This window comes from Scyliorhinus torazame, chromosome 9 (genome assembly GCF_047496885.1).
Source record: "Scyliorhinus torazame isolate Kashiwa2021f chromosome 9, sScyTor2.1, whole genome shotgun sequence".
In the NCBI taxonomy this organism is placed as follows: Eukaryota; Metazoa; Chordata; class Chondrichthyes; order Carcharhiniformes; family Scyliorhinidae; genus Scyliorhinus; species Scyliorhinus torazame.
This window is the reverse complement of record NC_092715.1, coordinates 91,748,462-91,767,754: the sequence shown is the minus strand read 5'-3', so window position 1 is coordinate 91,767,754 and position 19,293 is coordinate 91,748,462. Positions and strand designations below refer to the sequence as shown.

Here is a 19,293-nt window from a genome sequence, read left to right as displayed (position 1 = left end):
TCTTTGTTTTGTCAGATGCAATAACAGAGGAAATTTTGTTTTTGGAATGCAAAGCCACAAAAAAAAACCTTGGGCGAGATTCTCCGACACCCTCCCCCCCGCCGGGTCGGAGAATCGCCGGGGGCTGGCGTGAATCCCGCCCCTGCCGGTTCCCGAATTCTCCGGCACCGGATATTCGGCGGGGGCGGGAATCGCGCCGCGCCGGTTGGCGCCCCCCCCCCCCCCCGCGATTCTCCAGCCCGGATGGGCCGAAGTCCCGCTGCTAAAATGCCTGTCCCGCCGGCGTAGATTAAACCACCTACCTTACCGGCGGGACAAGGCGGCGCGGGCGGGCTCCGGGGTCCTGGGGGGGGCGCGGGGCGATCTGGCCCCGGGGGGTGCCCCCACGGTGGCTTGGCCAGTGATCGGGGCCCACCGATCCGCGGGCGGGCCTGTGCCATGGGGGCACTCTTTTCCTTCCGCCTTCGCCACGGTCTCCACCATGGCGGAGGCGGAAGAGACTCCCTCCACTGCGCATGCGCGGGAATGCCGTCAGCGGCCGCTAACGCTCCCGCGCATGCGCCGCTCGGAGATGTCATTTCCGCGCCAGCTGGCGGGGCACCAAAGGCCTTTTCTGCCAACTGGCGGGGCGCAAATTAGTCCAGCGCGGGCCTAGCCCCTTAAGGTTGGGGCTCGGTCCCCCAAGATGCGGAGCATTCCGCACCTTTGGGGCGGCGCGATGCCCGACTGATTTGCGCCGTTTTGGGCGCCAGTCAGCGGACATCACGCCGATACCGGAGAATTCCGCCCCTTATTTCTGTTTGTCTTTACACACAGGCCTCGACTTATGACGTTCAAGTTACAGCGAACAGCACTTCAACATTTATACCGTGTTTTGGCATTGCAGCGTCGATTTTGACTTTCATGACCCCACTCCAGTGAACAGTTGGACTTTACCAACTGCTATGTTCCTTTATGTTCCGCCTTTCACAACTTCAGGAAGTGCAAATTACTTTTCAGATATTGAAGGTCTCAAAAAAACTTTAATGTGACAAAAACCCGAGATTAAAACTAACTGAGTCAGTGGAAATGGCGAGTCGGATTCCTGTTTAACAAAACGTTTGAGTTGACCTTGCAGTCTTTGCAAACTGGTTTTGTCTTTAAAACTACAAACACCAAATGAGGGATTATTCTATACGTGTATTCATGGTGTCACAACTTAAAGTTGTTGGAAAAGGAACATTGCATTTCAGTGAAAACAAGTTTCAGGAATCGATCCCCCATTTAACATTATGCCTGTGGGGAAATTAGTTCTGACTTACGAGGATTTGACTTACGATACGGTTTTAAGGAACTATTGTGCCTCAAGTCCAAGGACTGCCTGTATTCTTTTTTGTAATTATTGCTAAGTTGTTACATTGCCCCATGAATCTGACACACTTACCATATAGAGGGGAAATCCCAGCACCATTAGTAGCAGATACAAGCCGAATCGTATACTGCTCTTCTCCCTCCATAAGATCATCTGGATAAATGTGTAACATAAGTGTTTTTTTGGTCTCAGTCTAACATAAGAAAAGTGCGACAGATTAGTAACATTTAGGTTTCTGTTCATATTTTTGCATATTTGTTTGACAATACGTGATGCATAAAAATGTGCAGTTGATCGCAGGTTGAGATTCATTTCTACCCATCTATCGAAATGCCAAGTAAAAACGAGACTTTTCCCCCCAGGGGTCAAGGAAGGTTAATTAGACCAAATAGCTCTAGTTAAACATCGGCCTTGCAATGGTGAGTAAACAGGTCGTCTACGTAACTACTCTTGTGGACAATAGATGGTTTGTGGCAGAAAATGAAGAATAACGGGGCAAAAAGTTACTGTCAATTTATAAATATTCATTGGAACCATTTCCTCTTGATTCTTTTCTACGCAGCCAAGAATCTGGTAAAATAAGATGGGGTAAATTTCCACATAGATTCTTCCTTTGGTCTTCCAGAATTTTGTAAAAAAGCTGCAGAAACAATCTGGTAATAGATCAAAGATATAAAATTATTTTTTAGAAGGAGAGGTCCTCGATCTGGAGGTTGCATAGCAGATGCCCTAAGACTGGGAGGGTAATAAAGAAGGAAATCTGCAGACAGACCAAGTTGGTAATAACAAGAGATCTTAATTACCCCCTCATTATTGGGACAGGGAGGGAGAAAATTGAAATTAGGGAATTAATTGCCTAAACTTTCTGCAGGATTCTTCCTCAAGCAGCAGGTTTGGATGGCTAAGGGAAAAGGCATTGCTCGACTTGGATATGCAAAATTAAATTGATCAGATAGACAAGTTAAATGTGACTGAGCGCTGTAATATGAGTGGCCAGAAGATAAGATCTAATGTCCAAGTGTAAAGTGAAAGAATAGGGCGGATTTAAAAAAGTCAGCTAGCTGAGGTCAGGTTGTCATGGGGACTGAACAACAGCATTCTTTCAGAACGTAATTTTTCAGAATAAATATATTCCATAAGAATGTTACTTCAGGGTTCAAATGCTGTGGATAAATAAAGAGAAATAAAATAACAGTAAAGGGGTCTGGAGGGTTGGCAACTGCTTTCAAAAAGGGAGGCAGCATCAACCCCAGTCAGACATAGCAGCAGGAGTAGGCCATTCAGCCCACTGAGCATGCTCCACCATTCAAACTGATCACCTGCTTCTACGCCACTTTCCCCATAACCACTGATGTCATTACTATCCAGAATCCGTCAATTTCTGTCTTGAGCATACTCAATAATTGAGCTTCTAAAACTCTCTGTAGCGAATTCCAAAGATTCACCACCCTCCGAGGGAAGAATTTCCTCCTCACCAGCCTTAAATGGACTGTCCTGTCTTCTGAGACTGTCCTCTGGTTCTAGACTCACCAGCCAAGGGAGATCTGCCTTGTCACGCCCTGTGAGAATTTTGCAATTTCAATAAACCTCGCATTCTTTGACACTCTAGAGAATACAGGCCCGGTTTCCTCAATCCCAAAGTAATTATGGGCTAGTCAAATTAATCTCTACGGTAGAGAATATTTTAGAATCTTTAATTAAAGATATAATATTAAATATCTATTGAGGAAGAGGTAAATCTGAATTTAAAATCCTAATGAAAGATATTACAATAAACGGAATTATCCCAGTATTTAGTGGAGGAGAACAGGGACCCAGAACCTGATTCAATGCAACCAAACAGGTTGGGAGTAGGCAGTTAGGCAGAAGGAAGGCCACCCACTGGGTTTTCCATGCCTTCCCTCCTTCAAACCCACTGGCAGGGGAATATAAGAACCAGCTCGTACAAGCAGCCAAAATAGATTTAGGCTCATGTTTAGCAAACCCCAGAATTCTTTATGGTGGTAGACTGGGGCAATGTAGTGGATTTGATGTGTCTTGGACTTTCAGGAAATATACAACAAGGTATCATGCACAAGATTATTGGAGAAAATTAAAAAGGTTTGAAGTGAGAGGAAAATTGTATTAAGAACTAACTAGAAGGAAGGTATCAGAAGAGCAGTTACAGACAGCCTTCAGCATGGTTGGAAGAAAGTAACAGTATCTTACAATGATTGATTTTGGAACTGTTTCTGTTCACTGTTCCCATCATTAGTTTAAATATAAAGCGCAAGTGCATGGTGTCCAAAATTACAGATTTTACTATTTTACTATAATAGGAGGCATTGTAAATAAATGAGGACCAAAGAAAACTGCAAGCGGCAGAAGGAATCCAATGTTAGTATATGTGAGTTGGTACTTTCTTTTTTTAAGAAAAGGTATTAATGGGATATCTGCAGAGGCTGACTTACAATGCAACACACAGCGCTGCAGTGCGGGGCACCGCCCAATGGGGGGACCCCATACTGAGAGATAACTGTGGTGTGTGAGCACCAATCAGAGCCCAGTACCTCTGATTTTGCTGAGCAGGCAATACAGAATATCAGGCTCGGATTGGTGGGCTCCCCTTTAGAATGGGAAAACAGTTTGCCACATTTTGAGAGGTGGTGGAAACCGAGAGCAGTTGAGACGGATCTCCTGAATCAGTTCTGAGGTTTCTGAGCTTTGACTGAAGTGGCAGACAGGTTTCTGGCATTCGGTCTTGGGGGCAGACTGAGGCAAAAGTGGGGTTGCCTATCTAACCCCCGGGTGTGAGCCTGTGAAAATTTCAACAAGGTGAGGAGGCGGTGCTGGCCAACGACCATCGAGGGGAGCAGCGGGGCAATTCTCGAACTCCAGGCCAGGGCTGAAGAAGGCAAGCAACCAACCAAGGAACAGAGGCCAGGTCAGATAAAGTCACCACCGAGATTCAGCCAGGCGTCAGCCAAGAGCACATGCGGTTGTCTAAGCTTGAAGCCTGGCCACTGATGTGTTGGGTGTTCTGGATCACAAATAGGTCACCAACACTTGAAGTGGTGCAACTCTATTTTATTATAAGGTTAACTATATTAACATACTTGAACTGTGGGTAAATACAATACCAGCTTTAACTGTTGACTCTTGCCTGTTCCTAACCAGGTGATGCACTCAGCACATGGTGAATGTCAGTGTTGCAGGCTGTGAGCTCTGTGCTCCGAGCTGGCTGCTACTAGAATGAGCGGGAACTCTCCTGTCCCCTGTCTTTATAGTGCGTGTGCTTTCACTGGTGATTGGCTGCGGTGTTGTGTATGCTGATTGGTCCCACTGCATATCCATCAGTGTGTGTGTGTGTGTCTGCACCATAATATACTGGTGTATATTATGACATCCCCCCTTTTATATAAAAAACATGTGCCTGCGTGACAATAAATACTGTGTAGTGAATGTACCTGGCTATGTGTGTGCGTGTTATTTACGTAACTATGTACATGAGGCTAATCTATTTACACGGGAAGGTGCCTGGTGCAGAGAAATAGGGTGTCACACCAACAATGAAATAAACATTATATACAAACTACTGGAACGATGAAACAGGATAACAGAACAGATCAAAGAGTCCAACATTGTAAAACTCATAAGTCAAGTCTCTGAGGTGGGCGACAAATTCTGGTAGACCGCCTCAAGGGTGGGTCAGGAGCCACCGGCTGAGGAATGGGCTGGGCCACGGCAGAGTGAGGAGGATGCAGAGTATTCGGAATCTCCACATGGTCCAGGTTGGGGACAACAGGAGGGCGTGGCACCAGTGGAGGATCACGTAGTGAGCGTAGAACGAGACAAAGGGCTCACCGATTGCGGCGGCGAATGGAACCATCTGGCAGATGAACCAGGAACGAGCGGGGAGACACCTGCCAAAGAACCACAGCAGGTGCAGACCAGCCACCCTCCGGAAGATGGATGCGGACGTTGTCATCCGGCGCCAGAGTAGGGAGATCAGTCGCCTGAGCGTCATGCGCCGCCTTGTGTTGTGCACGAGTCTGTTGCATCCGCTGATGGACCGGAACGTGGTCGAGGCCTGGGATGTGAATGGACGGCCACGTTCATCGGGATCCTGAGGGTGCGACCTATGAGCAGCTGGGCTGGCGACAGGCCCGTGGAGAGTGGGGCCGAACGATAGGCCAGCAAGGCGAGGTAGAAGTCGGATCCTGCATCGGCAACCTTGCAGAGGAGCCGTTTGACGATGTGGACGCCCTTTCCCACTTTGCCATTGGATTGGGGGTGCAGGGGACTGGATGTCACATGCACAAAGTTGTACCTGCTGGCAAAGTTGGACTTATTCCTGGCTCGCGAAGCAGGGGCCTTTGTCCGACATCACAGTGAGTGGGATGCCATGACGAGCAAAGGTCTCCTTGCAGGCACGGATGACCGCCAATGATGTGATGTCGTGCAGGCGTACGACCTCCGGGTGGTTCAAAAAATAGTCAACAATCAGAACATAGTCCCTGCCGAGCGCATGGAACAGGTCAACGCCTACCTTAGACCAAGGGGAAGTGACCAAATCATGGGGCTGTAGGGTCTCGCGTGGTTGGGCCGGCTGGAACCGCTGACAGGTGGGGCAGTTGAGCACTGTGTTGGCGATGTCCTCATTGATGCCTGGCCAGTACACAGCCTCTCGGGCCCTCTGTCGGCACTTCTCCACACCAAGATGGCCCTCGTGTGGCTGTTCCAAAACGAGCTGGCGCATGCTGTGCGGGATCACGATGCGGTCCAGCTTCAGGAGGACACCATCGACTACTGCCAGATCGTCTCTGATATTGTAGAACTGCGGGCATTGGCTCTTGAGCCACCCATCCGTCATGTGGCACATGACACGCTGTAGTAGGGGGTCAGCCGCAGTCTCGCGGTGAATGTGGATAAGGTGTTTATCCGTGGCCGGCAGATTGGAGGCCGTGAAGGACACATGGGCGTCAACCTGGCAGACGGACCCCTCTGGGTCACACGGGGTGTTGACTGCCCTGGACAGAGCGTCGGCTATGATCAGTTCCTTGCCTGGGGTGTACAGGAGCTGGAAATCGTACCGCCGGAGTTTAAGCAGAATGCGCTAGAGGTGAGGGGTCATATCATTCAGGTCTTTTTGTATAATGTTGACCAGCGGGTGTTGGTCGGTCACGACAGTGGATTGGGGGAGGCCGTACACGTAATCAAGAAATTTGTCAAACCCAGTCAACAGGCCCAGGCACTTCTTTTCTATCTGCGCGTAGCGCTGTTCCGTGGGGGTCATGGCACATGACGCATATGCAATGGGGCCCCATAATGAGGCCTCATCGCGTTGCAGGAGCACCGCCCCAATGCCGGATTGGCTGGCATCCGTTGAAATTGTTGTTTCCTTTGTGGGATCAAAAATGCCAATACCGGGGCCGTGGTAAGCTTGGTCTTAAGCTCTTCCCATTCGCGCTCGTGGGCGGGAAGCCATTGGAAGTCTGTCGTCTTCCTGACCAGGTTCCGGAGAGCTGTGGTATGGGGGGCGAGGTTGGGGATGAACTTCCCCAGGAAGTTGACCATGCCCAAAAATCAGAGGACTGCCTTCTTATCCGCTGGTTTCTGCATGGCCATGATGGCTGCCACCTTGTCCGCATCCGGCCGCACACCCAACCGGGAGATGTGGCCCCCTGGGAACTTGAGTTCCGTCTGGCCGAAGGAACATTAGGCTCTGTTGAGGCGAAGGCCTTGGTCCCGTATTCATTTGAAAACGCGCTGGAGGCGACTGATATGCTCCTGCAGGGTGGTGGACCAAATGATGATGTCGTCAACATAGACGCGCACACCCTCAATGCCTTCCATCATTTGCTCCATGATACGGTGGAATATTTCTGAGGCTGATATAATCCCAAACGGCATCCTGTTGTAGCAGTACCTGCCAAACGGGGTATTAAAGATACACAGCTTTCTGCTGGACCGGTCTACTTGAATTTGCCAGAATTCTTTCGAGGCATGAAGTTTGGTGAAGATGTTGGCCCAAGCCATCTCGCACGTGATCTCCTCGCGCTTGGGGATAGGGTAATGCTCCCTCATTATGTTGCGATTCAGATCCGTTGGGTCAATGCAGGATCGGAGCTCGCCGGAAGGCTTCTTTACGCACACCATGGCACTGACCCAGTCGGTTGGTTCCGTCACTCTGGAGAGCACTCCTTGGTCCTGGAGGTCCTGCAGCTGCTGCTTGAGATGGTCCTTGAGGGGTGCTGGGATTCTGCGAGGTGCATGAACCACAGGCATGGCGTCTTGTTTGATCAGGATTTTGTAAGTGTATGGAAGCGTGCCCATGCCTTCGAACATGTCGCGGTGCTGGTCAATGATGGCATTGAGTTGCGCCCTGAAGTCCGCATCCTGGAAGGCAGACGTGTCCTCTGGAGAGAGAGTGTACTCGTTGAACGAGGTTTAGGACTTTGCACGCCTGTGTGCCTAGCAGGGAGTCCTTCAAGGAGCCCACAATCTCGAAGGGAATCGCTTTTCGCGAGTTGTGCGTCACTTCGAGTTGGCATGAACCGGTAGCAGGAATGACGTTGCCATTGTAGTCCACTAGTTGGCAGGTCGCTGGAAGAATGGTTGGTTTAACCTCAAGGGTCTGAAAGGCTGGCCACGCTAGGAGATTAGTAGAAGCACCAGTGTCCAGGCGGAATCGTATCTGGGATCGGTTGACCGTCAGGGTGGCACACCACTCGTCGTCTGGATCAATGCTGTGCACCGACAGCGGCTGGTGGTTTTGAATCGGGGACAGCCTGTTCTTTGTTATAACCGCGACTCGAAAAGGCTCCCTCGGGTCCTCGGTGTCACTGGTCTACGGGAAATCGGAATCGGACTCGGTTTGCGCGTAGGTAACTGCTTGTTGCAGGGTTCTTCGGAGGTTTATTTCATTTCCTGTTTCAATTTGAGGCATTGCGCTGTCATTCCAGGTGAAGGAAGGTTGTTTTACAGCTTTAAAAGATTTTTTCTTTGATTTGGGATGTTCCCCTTTAAATGGGCGTGGTCCGAGGCCTCTGACGTCATGACGCGCGTGACGTAGCACGTAGGAGGCGTTTGCACATGCGCAGTTCGCGGATCCTTTACTGATGGCCGTTTTCGTGATTGCGCATGCGCGGCGTCGCGCAAGTGCAGTCCCTTTGAAAGATGGCCGCCGACCAAAATCGTTCTCTGCTCCAGGATTTCGGCCTCGAGGTGAGTACTGGTGTTTCTCTTACCTTTCTAGTGCAACTCTATTTTATTATAAGGTTAACTATATTAACATACTTGAACTGTGGGTAAATGCAATACCAGCTTTAACTGTTGACCATTGCCTAGTCCTAACCAGGTGATGCACTCAGCACATGGTGAATGTCTGTGTTGCAGGTTGTGAGCTCTGTGTTCCGAGCTGGCTGCTACTAGAATGAGTGGGAACTCTCCTGTCCCCTGTCTTTATAGTGCGTGTGCTTTCACTGGTGATTGGCTGCGGTGTTGTGTATGCTGATTGGTCCCACTGCATGTCCATCACTGTGTGTGTGTGTGTCTGCACCATAATATACTGGTGTATGTTATGACAGTCACCAGAACGAGAACCAAGAGCTGAGCAGTCAGGAGGTGCAAAGGCCAAGCAATCGCCAGCATCGTAGTTTTCGGGGAGCAGCAGCGAGCAGGGGGTTTCAACCAGGGCCAGAGGTCAGGGCTGAGATTGAGAAGGCTGAATGGCAACTGGACCGGGAAACGGGAAAGCAGAGGCCAGGCGCCAACAGACAGCCATGAGAAACTGTTGAGGCTGAATCGCCCAAGCGAAAGGTGTGAGCAGTCCGGATGTGCGAGAGCCAGGCAGGCGCCAGCATAATGGTTTTGGGGAGCAGTGGGGCAACTCAGTGGCTGAGTGTTACGAGGGATGGGCGGTAACCGATTGTGGTTTGGAATATCAACCTGGAATTTAGTTGTTCTGAATTCAACACCAGGTCGGGTTCCTACTGTCCGCAAAGTAACAGCGCCGCCCGTGTTGTGATCCAATTCCGCAAATTCTCATATTTGGGATTCTGCAGGGAAAGAGTTAACACCGTCCAGTTTTGTGTCAAGGCGTGATGAGTTCTCCGAGAAGTTGATCTGCAGTTCCACCTGCCGGGGTTAACTACCCCAGGCTTTAGAGGCAGTTTACTTATCCTGAGAGGTGCTGGAGGACCCAACTTTTGAAACCGGTCAGCAAATACCACTCCTGACCAGTATGCCTACTGTTGGCAGTTCCATCAGTGACCGGTCATTGTATTGCTTTGAATTCGTAGCAGTGTCATGTGAGAGTCCCTTTAAGAAAAGTGTGGTTTATCAAATGGCTGCAGTGATGTCATTGTGTGGGTGGAGCTGGAATGTGATTCTGCTTTTTACTTTCGTTTTGAGCTGGAAGCTCTTTTTGGCTCTGTGTTTTAGTTTCGCTTTCAGTTGGAGAACTGCATTCGAACCTAGCAGATGTATACTGGTTTCTGTTGGTTTATGTATATTGGTTTCTGTGGCCATTAGCACCCGGTTTCCCTGGGTTTCTGTGGCTACCTTTCATTCTCACTCCACAGCTTTGACAAAGAGTCATCGGACTCTAAACGTTAGCTCTTTTCTCTCCCTACAGATGCTGCCAGACGTGCTGAGATTTTCCAGCATTTTCTCTGTTATTTCAGATTCCAGCATCCACAGTAATTTGCTTTTATCCAGTGTCTCCATGTATGTTAAATAAGGTGTTTAGATCACTTGATAATTTAAAAGTGATGAAAGTTCTCTGTAGAGAATTCAAACCTACTGTCTTTATTAAAAGGTGTATTGGCTTATGGATGTTGTTCGGAAAGTTACTAAGGGTTACCAGAGTACTGTATCTTTTGGGGGGGTTATCAGTGTTGGTAGTTGGTATGATGTTTACTGTGGGTTTATAAAATGTTAACTGAATTCATAGAATAAACATTGTTTTGTTTTAAAGATACTTTAGATCTCTGTTGCATCACACCTGTAAAGTGGGCCGTTGTGCTCCCCATATCCAAAATCTATTAAAAGTTGAGGGTCAGGTGAACTCCATGATATACTTTGGTGTTCTCTAAACCCTGGCCCAAAACAAATTGGGGGCTCGTGGTATAAAAGTCTCTCTCATGATTGGGTTGGCTTAGTGAACTTAAAGACAGTGCGGGGTGAGCATATTTGTGTTTGATTTTCAGGTGTGGTATTCCAGTTTAAGTGGGGAGTGTGTTGTATTGGGTGCTCTGCTACACAGACGAACCAACACGGTTGCGGAAGGTACAACTCTGTTTTATTACTAACAATATTAACATTTGTAAACTGGTTACTGTGGTTCGTTCATTACCCTCTAACCTGTGGACCCAGCCCTAACACTATCTTGGAGAGGCACTCAGCACATGGTGAATGTCTGAGTGGCTTGCTGTGAGCTCTGTGCCCTGAGCTGTCTCCTGCTGGAATGAGCGGGAAGTGTCGTGTTCTCCGTTTTATAGTGTGTCTGCTCTTGCTTGTGATTGGCTGTGATATTGCGTGTGTATTGATTGGTCCATTGATCTGTCCATCAGTGTGTATGTGTGTTTGCACCATGATATTTATCCGAATATCATGACATCCCTCCTTTTTTACAAGAATATGTGCCTATGTGCTAATAAATATAGATGTGTACTGAGTGCAGCTGAATGTATGTGTGTGCAATATCGACAACATGTACATGAGGCTAAACTATATACATAGGAAGGTGTCAGGTGCAACATAACAACGAGGTTGTACCATAAACAAAACAAGTGTAGACATCAAGCATCAAAACAAACACCTGTAACGACAAAAGAGAAACTTATTAACATTGGACTCACTAAAGTTTTATGAGCCTGTTTGAACATTGTGGCATAAGTCCAGCCTAGTAGGTGGGCGATGAATTCAGGTTGACCGCCTCAAGGGTGGGTCAGGATCCACCGGCTGAGGAATGGGCCTGGCCACAGGCAACAGAGGAATGGGCATGGTGGCAGGAAGGTCCACGAAGTCGACATCAGGAACAACAGGAGGACGTGGCACTGGTGTATGATCATGTAGCGAGCGCGGAAGCAGGCGAAGAGCCCGGCGATTGCTCCGGCGAATGGAGCCATCAGGCATGCGAACCAGAAATGAGCAGGGAGCCACGCGTCGGAGAACTTCGGCAGTTGCCGACCAGCCACCCTCTGGTAGGTGGATGCGGACGTTGTCTCCAGGCGCCAAGGCAGGAAGATCAGTTGCCAGAGTGTCATGTGCCACCTTCTGCTGAGCACGCTGCTGTTGCATCCTTTGCAGTACTGGAACGTGGTCGGGTGTAGAGACAAGAATGGATGGCACAGTGGTCCTGAGGGCGCGACCCATCAACAGCTGGGCTGGTGAGAGGCCAGTGGCTAGTGGGGCCGAGTGATAGGCCAGCAGGGCTAAGCAGAAATCCGATCCGGCATCAGCAGCCTTGCAGAGGAGCCGCTTGACGATATGAACGCCCTTTTCCGCCTTGCCATTTGACTGGGGATGCAGAGGGCTGGACGTCACGTGTATGAAGCCATACAAAACAGCAAAAGAAGACCATTCTTGGCTTGCAAAACAGGGCCCATTGTCCGATATGACGGTAATCGGATTACATGGCGAGCGAAGGTGTCTTTGCATGCCCTGATCACAGCGGATGATGTCAAATCGTGCAGGCGTATGACCTCTGGATAATTCGAAAAGTAATCTATGATGATTACGTAGTCCCTGCCAAGTGCATGAAAAAGGTCCACACCCACCTTCGCCCAGGGGGACGTCACCAACTCATGGGGCTGAAGCGTCTCAGGGGGTTGCGCCGGCTGAAACCTTTGGCAGGTGGGGCAGTTGAGCACCATGTTGGCAATGTCATCGCTGATGCCCGGCCAGTATACAGCTTCTCGGGCCCTCCGCCTGTACTTCTCGACCCCCAGATGGCCTTTGTGTAGTTGGCCGAGGACCAGCTTGTGCATGCTGTGTGGAATCACAATCCGGTTCAGCTTTTGGAGGACATCGTCAATGAGGGCCAAGTCGGCCCGGACATTGAGGAATTGTGGGCACTGTCCTTTGAGCCACTGTCCCGTCATGTGGCGCATCACACGTTGTAGAAGGGGGTCAGCCGCAGTCTCCAGGCAAATACGGGCCAGGCTTGAATCACAGCTGGCAGATTGGGCCACCTGCGTTTCGACCTGACAGACGAATCCCACCGAATCGGGCAGTGTGCTCACTGCTCTGGATAGGGAATCCGCAATGATGAGGTCCTTTCCCGGAGTGTAGACCAGTTGGAAGTCGTACCTCCGGAGCTTGAGCAGGATGCGCTGGAGGCGAGGGGTCATCTCGTTCAGGTCCTTTTTGTATGATGCTGACCAGGGGACGATGGTCGGTTTCCACGGTAAACTGGGGGAGACCATACACGTAGTCGTGGAACTTATCTATTCCGGTTAACAAACCCAGGCACTCCTTCTCGATCTGCGCATAGCGCTGTTCTGTGGGGGTCATGGCCCGCGAGGCATAGGCGACCGGGGCCCATGATGCAGTTTCATCCCATTGCAGGAGTACTGCCCCAATGCCGGACTGGCTGGCATCAGTCGAGATCTTCGTATCCCGAGAGGTGTTGAAGAACGCCAATACCGGGGCTGTGGTGAGCTTAATCCTGAGCTCCTCCCATTCCTTCTGGTGTGCGGGCAGCCACTGGAACTCCGTGGACTTCTTTACTAGGTGGCGAAGAGCCGTTGTGTGGGAGGCAAGGTTGGGAATGAACTTCCCCAGGAAGTTGACCATGCCTAGGAAGCGTAGCACTGCTTTCTTGTCCGCCGGCTGCGGCATGGCTGTATTGGCGCTCACTTTGTCTGCATCCGGACGCACTCCTGACCGGGATATATGGCCCCCCAGAAACTTTAGCTCAGTTTGGCAAAGGAACACTTTGCTCGGTTGAGGCGCAGGCCGTGTTCCCATTTTCGCGTGTAGACACGCTGGAGACGACAGATGTGCTCCTGTGGTGTGGTGGACCAGATGATGACGTCGTCAACATAGACACACACCCCTTTGATGCCCTTCATCATCTGTTCCATGATTCTGTGAAATACCTCGGATGCCGAGATGATGCCAAACGGCATTCTGTTATAGCAGAACCTGCCGAAAGGGGTGTTGCAGGTGCACAGCTTCCTGCTGGACTGATCCAGTTGGATCTGCCAAAAACCCTTCGAGGCATCAAGCTTTGTGAAAATTTTAGCCCGGGCCATTTCGCTCGTGATCTCCTCCCGTTTGGGTATGGGGTAGTGTTCCCTCATGATGTTGTTGTTCAGGTCTTTCGGGTCGATGCAGATCCGGAGTTCGCCAGAGGGCTTTTTAACGCACACCATGGAGCTGACCCATGGCGTGAGCTCCGTGACCCGGGATAGCACTCCTTGGTCCTGGAGATCCTTCAGCTGCTGCTTGAGGCGGTCTTTGAGTGGTGCTGGGACTCGACGAGGTACGTGAATGACCGGGGTGGCGTCCGGTTTGAGCCGTATTCTGTAGGTATAGGGCAGTGTTCCCATGCCTTTGAATGCCTCCTGGTTGTGGACGAGGAGCGAGTGGAGCTGTGCCCTAAATTCAGCATCCGGGAAGTCTGACGGAGACAGAGCGTGTACCCGCTGAACGAGGTGGAGAACCTTGCACGCCTGTGCGCCTAGCAGGGAGTCCTTTGATGATCCAACAATCTCGAAGGACAGTGTGGCCGGGTGTGTATTGTGCATCACCTGGAGCTGGCAGGATCCCATGGCCAGGATAACGTTTCCATTGTAGTCGACCATCTTACAACGGGATGGCCGAATTGGTGGTCTGACCTTGATGGCGTAGAAGGCTGACCATGCTATCAGGTTGGCGAAGGCACCAGTGTCCAGACGGAATGTGATTGGTGATCGGTTGACCATTAGGGTGGCACACCATTCATCACCCAGATTGACACTGTTCACTGGCTTCGGCTGGTGGGTCCTGCTTGGAGACATCCGGTTCCTGTCGATGACCACAACGTGGAAGGCTTCCCGGTCGTCTGTATCGCCGGTCTGTATATCGTCCGGGTATGACTTGGAGTATGGCGGCTGAATGGTCCGAACGTCCCTGCGAGGCTGTCGGAATTGGCAGATTGAGCTGCTCGGCAGCAGGCAGCGTAATGGCCCATCTTGCCACAGCGGAGGCATTGTCGGTTCTTTGCCGGACATTGCCGCTTTAAATGTGCAGATCCATAGTTGCCGCACGTCGTGTCGTCATGGCGTTCGTTGCTCCATCGCGCGTGCGCAGTTCGGTCCTGCGTAGCGTGCGCCTGCGCATCACGTCCCTCTGCGTCAACGTCTCTTTTGGCGCGTACAAGCGCGGGAGGCCGCGAAGAGCGCGCAAAATGGCCGCCCCCGTCCGGGAGGAACTCGATGGACTGGACCCGCTCGGCCTCGTAGGACCCCTGCCTTGCCGATTCGGCTGCGTCGGACCCCTGCCGTGCCAATTCGGCCGCCTGGAATTGGGAATAGCGGCTGGTCGCGTTTTCATGGAGGACACAGGCTTCGATGGCGGTGGCTAGGGTGAAGCTTTTAATCTTGAGGGGCTGCTGGCGTAGGGTGCTCAAGGTGACCCCAAAAACTATCTGGTCCCGAATCATGGAATCGGGGGTGGCCTCGTAACCGCAGGACTGCGCGAGCATACGGAGGTGTGTTAGGAAAGATTGAAAAGGCTCATCCTTACCCTGCAGGCGCTGCTGGAAGAGGTACCTCTCGAAACTCTCATTTACCTCGACGCTGAAGTGTTGCTCGAGTTTGAGAACGACCGTCTTGTACTTCGTCTTGTCCTCACCTTCTGCGAACACCAGGGAGTTGTAAATGTGGATGGCGTGTTGCCCTGCCGTGGAGAGGAGGAGGGCGATTTTCCTGGTGTCCGAAGCATTCTCCCTTTCTGTGGCTTCTAGGAAGAACTGGTAGCGCTGTTTAAACAACTTCCAGTTCACGCCGAGGTTTCCAGCGATTTGGAGCGGCTGCGGCGGGCTGATGGTGTCCATGGCGCAGGATGGCGGATTCCTGAAGATGCGTAGGTAGGTCTCATAGTTACTGCGTTCCAATCCTGGTACTATGTCGTGTTGGGTGCTCTGCTACACAGACGAACCAACACGGTTGCGGAAGGTACAACTCAGTTTTATTACTAACAATATTAACATTTGTAAACTGGTTACTGTGGTTCGTTCATTACCCTCTAACCTGTCCTGTGGACCCAGCCCTAACACTATCTTGGAGAGGCACTCAGCACATGGTGAATGTCTGAGTGGCTTGCTGTGAGCTCTGTGCCCTGAGCTGTCTCCTGCTGGAATGAGCGGGAAGTGTCGTGTTCCCCGTTTCGTAGTCCCAAGTACCAATCCACGCTCCAAGTTCACCTACCTTATTCCGGATTCTCCTTGCATTGAAGTAGACACACTTCAACCCACCCTTCTGTCTGCCAGTACACTTCCGGGACCTTGATGCCTTCCTCAGTACCTCACTACTCTCAACACTGGCTTCTGGACTACAGCTCGTTTTCCCAGCCCCCTGACAAATTAGTTTAAACCCCCCTGAAGAGCCGTAGCAAATTTCCCTCCCAGGATATTGGTGCCCCTCTGGTTCAGGTGCAAACCGTCCTGTCTATACAGGTCCCACCTTCCCCAGAATGTGCTCCAATTATCCACGTAACTGAAACCCTCCCTCCTACACCATCCCTGCAGCCACGTGTTTATCTGCACTCTCTCCCTGTTCCTCAACTCGCTAGCACGCGACACCGGCAACAAACCAGAGATGACAACATGGTTTGTCCTGGCTCTCAGCTTCCACCCTAGCTCCCTGTGGTAGGCTATATTACGGGTATCACGGTACCTAGGTGGGATTTACCTTATACTGTAGTATGAGTGGTGGAACCTGCCTGCTGGTTCCGCCCAGCAGGCGGAGCATAAGAGCCTGTGTTTCACCCACAGCAGTCATTCTGTACCGGAGCTGCTGGGGTAACTACTTGTTCATTAAAGCCTTCAATTGAACTACAATCTCGCTTCAGTAGTGATTGATCGTGCATCAATTTAATGAACAAAATTGAAGAATGGCTGCTCTCCACAACAAGCCAGAGTGTCTACAAATCAACCCCCACGCGGCAAATGCAGCAGCAACTTTTAAACATTGGCTGGTATGTTTCAACGGGTACATCAGGACTACCCCCATGGAGGAACAGAAAATGCAAGTCTTCCACTCAAGGGTGAGCCCAGAAATCTACATGCTTATCGAAGACGCGGACTGTTTCGAGGACGCAATGACTTTGTTAAAAGAGCACTATGTCCGCACTGTGAATCAGGTATACGCTCGGCATCTTTTAGCTACCAGATGGCAGATCCCAGGGGAATCATTGGACGATTTTTACCGCGCATTGTTAGTGTTAGATAGAAACTTTAACTGTCCACAAGTCTCAGCCAATGACCACACCGAACTCTTAATACAGGATGCTTTTGTTGCGGGCATGCTGTCCTCTAAAATCCGCCAGCCACTGCTGGAAAACGACACGCTAGGGGTTAAAGAGGCACGGAAACTTGCGCACTCCCTAGATGTAGCCTCCCGCAATGCCCAGGCCTACTTTCCCGACCGCGCAGTACCCGCATGGACAGGCTGGACCCCACCCGTGGCCGATTCCAAAGCATCCCTAAATTCCCCACAAGCTTGTGCAGTGCGGCAGCCAGGAAACCCCGGAGGGGGGGGCCCAATGCTATTTTTGCGGGCAAAACAAACACCCCCAGCAACGCTGCCCGGCCCGATCCGCAATCTGCCAGGGCTGCAGGAAGAAGGGGCACCTCGTGGCAGTATGCCAGGCCCGGTCGCCCGCTGCTGTCTCCACAGGCGAACCGGGCCCACTGCCATTCCTCTCCTCACAGGCCATATGCGATTCATGGGGGCAGCCATCTTGGGTGACGTCTCAGGACCCCGACTCGGCTGGCCATGTAACACCTGATGAGATCCCCCAGCCGGCCATGTGCGATTCATGGGGGCAGCCATCTTGGATGACGTCTCAGGACCCAGACTCAGGTGGCCGTGTATCGCCCAACGGGATCCCTCAGCTTCTGCCACAACTTACCTCAGTGACACTGGACCAGTCTCGGCCCCGAACGCTTTCAACCGCTACGACGTCGGTACTCATCAGTGGGCACAAGACATCCTGCTTGATCGACTCTGGGAGCACGGAGAGCTTCATCCATCCCAATACGGTAAGACACTGCTCCCTCGCTGTGCACCGATTAAACAAAAGATCCCCCTGACCTCTGGGTCCCACTCTGTGGAGATCCGGGGGTGCTGCACAGCCAACCTCACGGTCCAGGGCGTGGAGTTCAATATCATCCAACTTTATGTCCTCCCCCATTCTGCGCTGCCACACTCCTGGGACTGGACTTCCAGTGTAACCTGCAAAGTTTAACGTTCAAGTTCGGCGGCCCCATCCCCCCCCCCCCAACCGTGCCCCCCCCCCCCTTACTGTCTGCGGCCTCGCGACCCTCAAGGTCGACCCGCCTTCCCTGTTTGCAAACCTTACCCCCGATTGCAAACCCGTCGCCACCAGGAGCAGACGGTACAGTCCTCAGGACCGGACCATCATTAGGACGGATGTCCAATGGTTACAAAAGGAAGGCATTATCGAGGCCAACAACAGCCCTTGGAGAGCTCAAGTGGTGGTTGTAAAGTCTGGGGAGAAACATAGGATGGTCATAGACTACAGTCAGACCATAAACAAGTATACGCAGCTCGACGCGTACCCTCTCCCCCGCATATCTGAAATGGTCAACCAGATAGCGCAATACAAGGATTTCTTCACAGTAGACCTTAAATCAGCCTACCACCAGCTCCCCATTCGCCCGGACGTCCGCAAGTACACTGCATTCGAAGCAGATGGGCGGCTCTACCACTTTCTAAGGGTTCCCTTTGGTGTCACAAATGGGGTCTCGGTCTTCCAACGGGAGATGGACCGAATGGTTGACCAGTACATCCGCGGACCACTTTCTCGTACCTCGATAATGTCACCATCTGTGGCCACGACCAGCAGGACCACGACACCACCCTCCGCAAATTCCTCCATACCCCAAAAATCCTTAACTTAACCTATAACAAGGACAAATACGTGTTTAGCACCGATCGCCTAGCCATCCTCGGCTACGTCGTGCATGATGGAGTCATAGGCCCAGATCCCGAACGCATGCGCCCCCTCATGGAGTTTCCCCTCCCCCACAAAGCCCCGAAACGTTGCCTGGGCTTCTTTTCTTATTATGCCCAGTGGGTCCCCATTTATGCAGACAAGGCCCGCCCACTAATCCAGTCCACGGTTTTCCCCCTATCGGCAGAGGCCCGCCAGACTTTCAGTCGCATCAAAGCAGGCATCGCCAGGGCGACGACGCACGCAATCGATGAGTCCCTCCCCTTCCAGATCGAGAGCGATGCATCAGACATAGCTCTGCCTGCCACCCTCAATCAGGCAGGCAGACCCGTGGCCTTCTTTTCACGCACCCTCCACGCCTCAGAAATCCGCCATTCCTCCGTCGAGAAGGAGGCCCAAGCCATCGTCGAAGCTGTGCGGCATTGGAGGCATTACCTGGCCGGCAGGAGATTCACTCGCCTCACTGACCAATGATCGGTAGCCTTCATGTTTGACACTGCACAGCGGGGCAAAATTATGAATGATAAGATCTTACGGTGGAGGATCGAGCTCTCCACCTATATTTACGAGATCTTGTATCGTCCCGGGAAGCTAAACGAGCCTCCTGATGCCCTGTCCTGTGGCACTAGTGCCAGTGTACAAGTAGACCGACTCCGGACCCTCCATGACAACCTCTGCCACCCGGGAGTCACCCGGTTCTTCCACTTTGTTAAAACCCGCAATCTGCCCTACTCCATCGAGGAGGTCAGGGCCGTAACCAGAAACCGCCAAAT

General features: G+C 51.4%; 1 protein-coding gene across 1 annotated transcript in view; it reads right to left on the bottom strand.

Annotated features, from left to right (window-relative positions):
* Positions 1–19,293, bottom strand: part of adgrv1 (adhesion G protein-coupled receptor V1) — a 981,490-nt gene that overhangs the window by 566,015 nt on the left and 396,182 nt on the right. Inside the window, exon 60 of the mRNA XM_072516264.1 lies at positions 1,424–1,544. Coding sequence (XP_072372365.1) covers positions 1,424–1,544 — 121 coding nt within the window. The remainder of the gene's footprint in view (positions 1–1,423; positions 1,545–19,293) is intronic.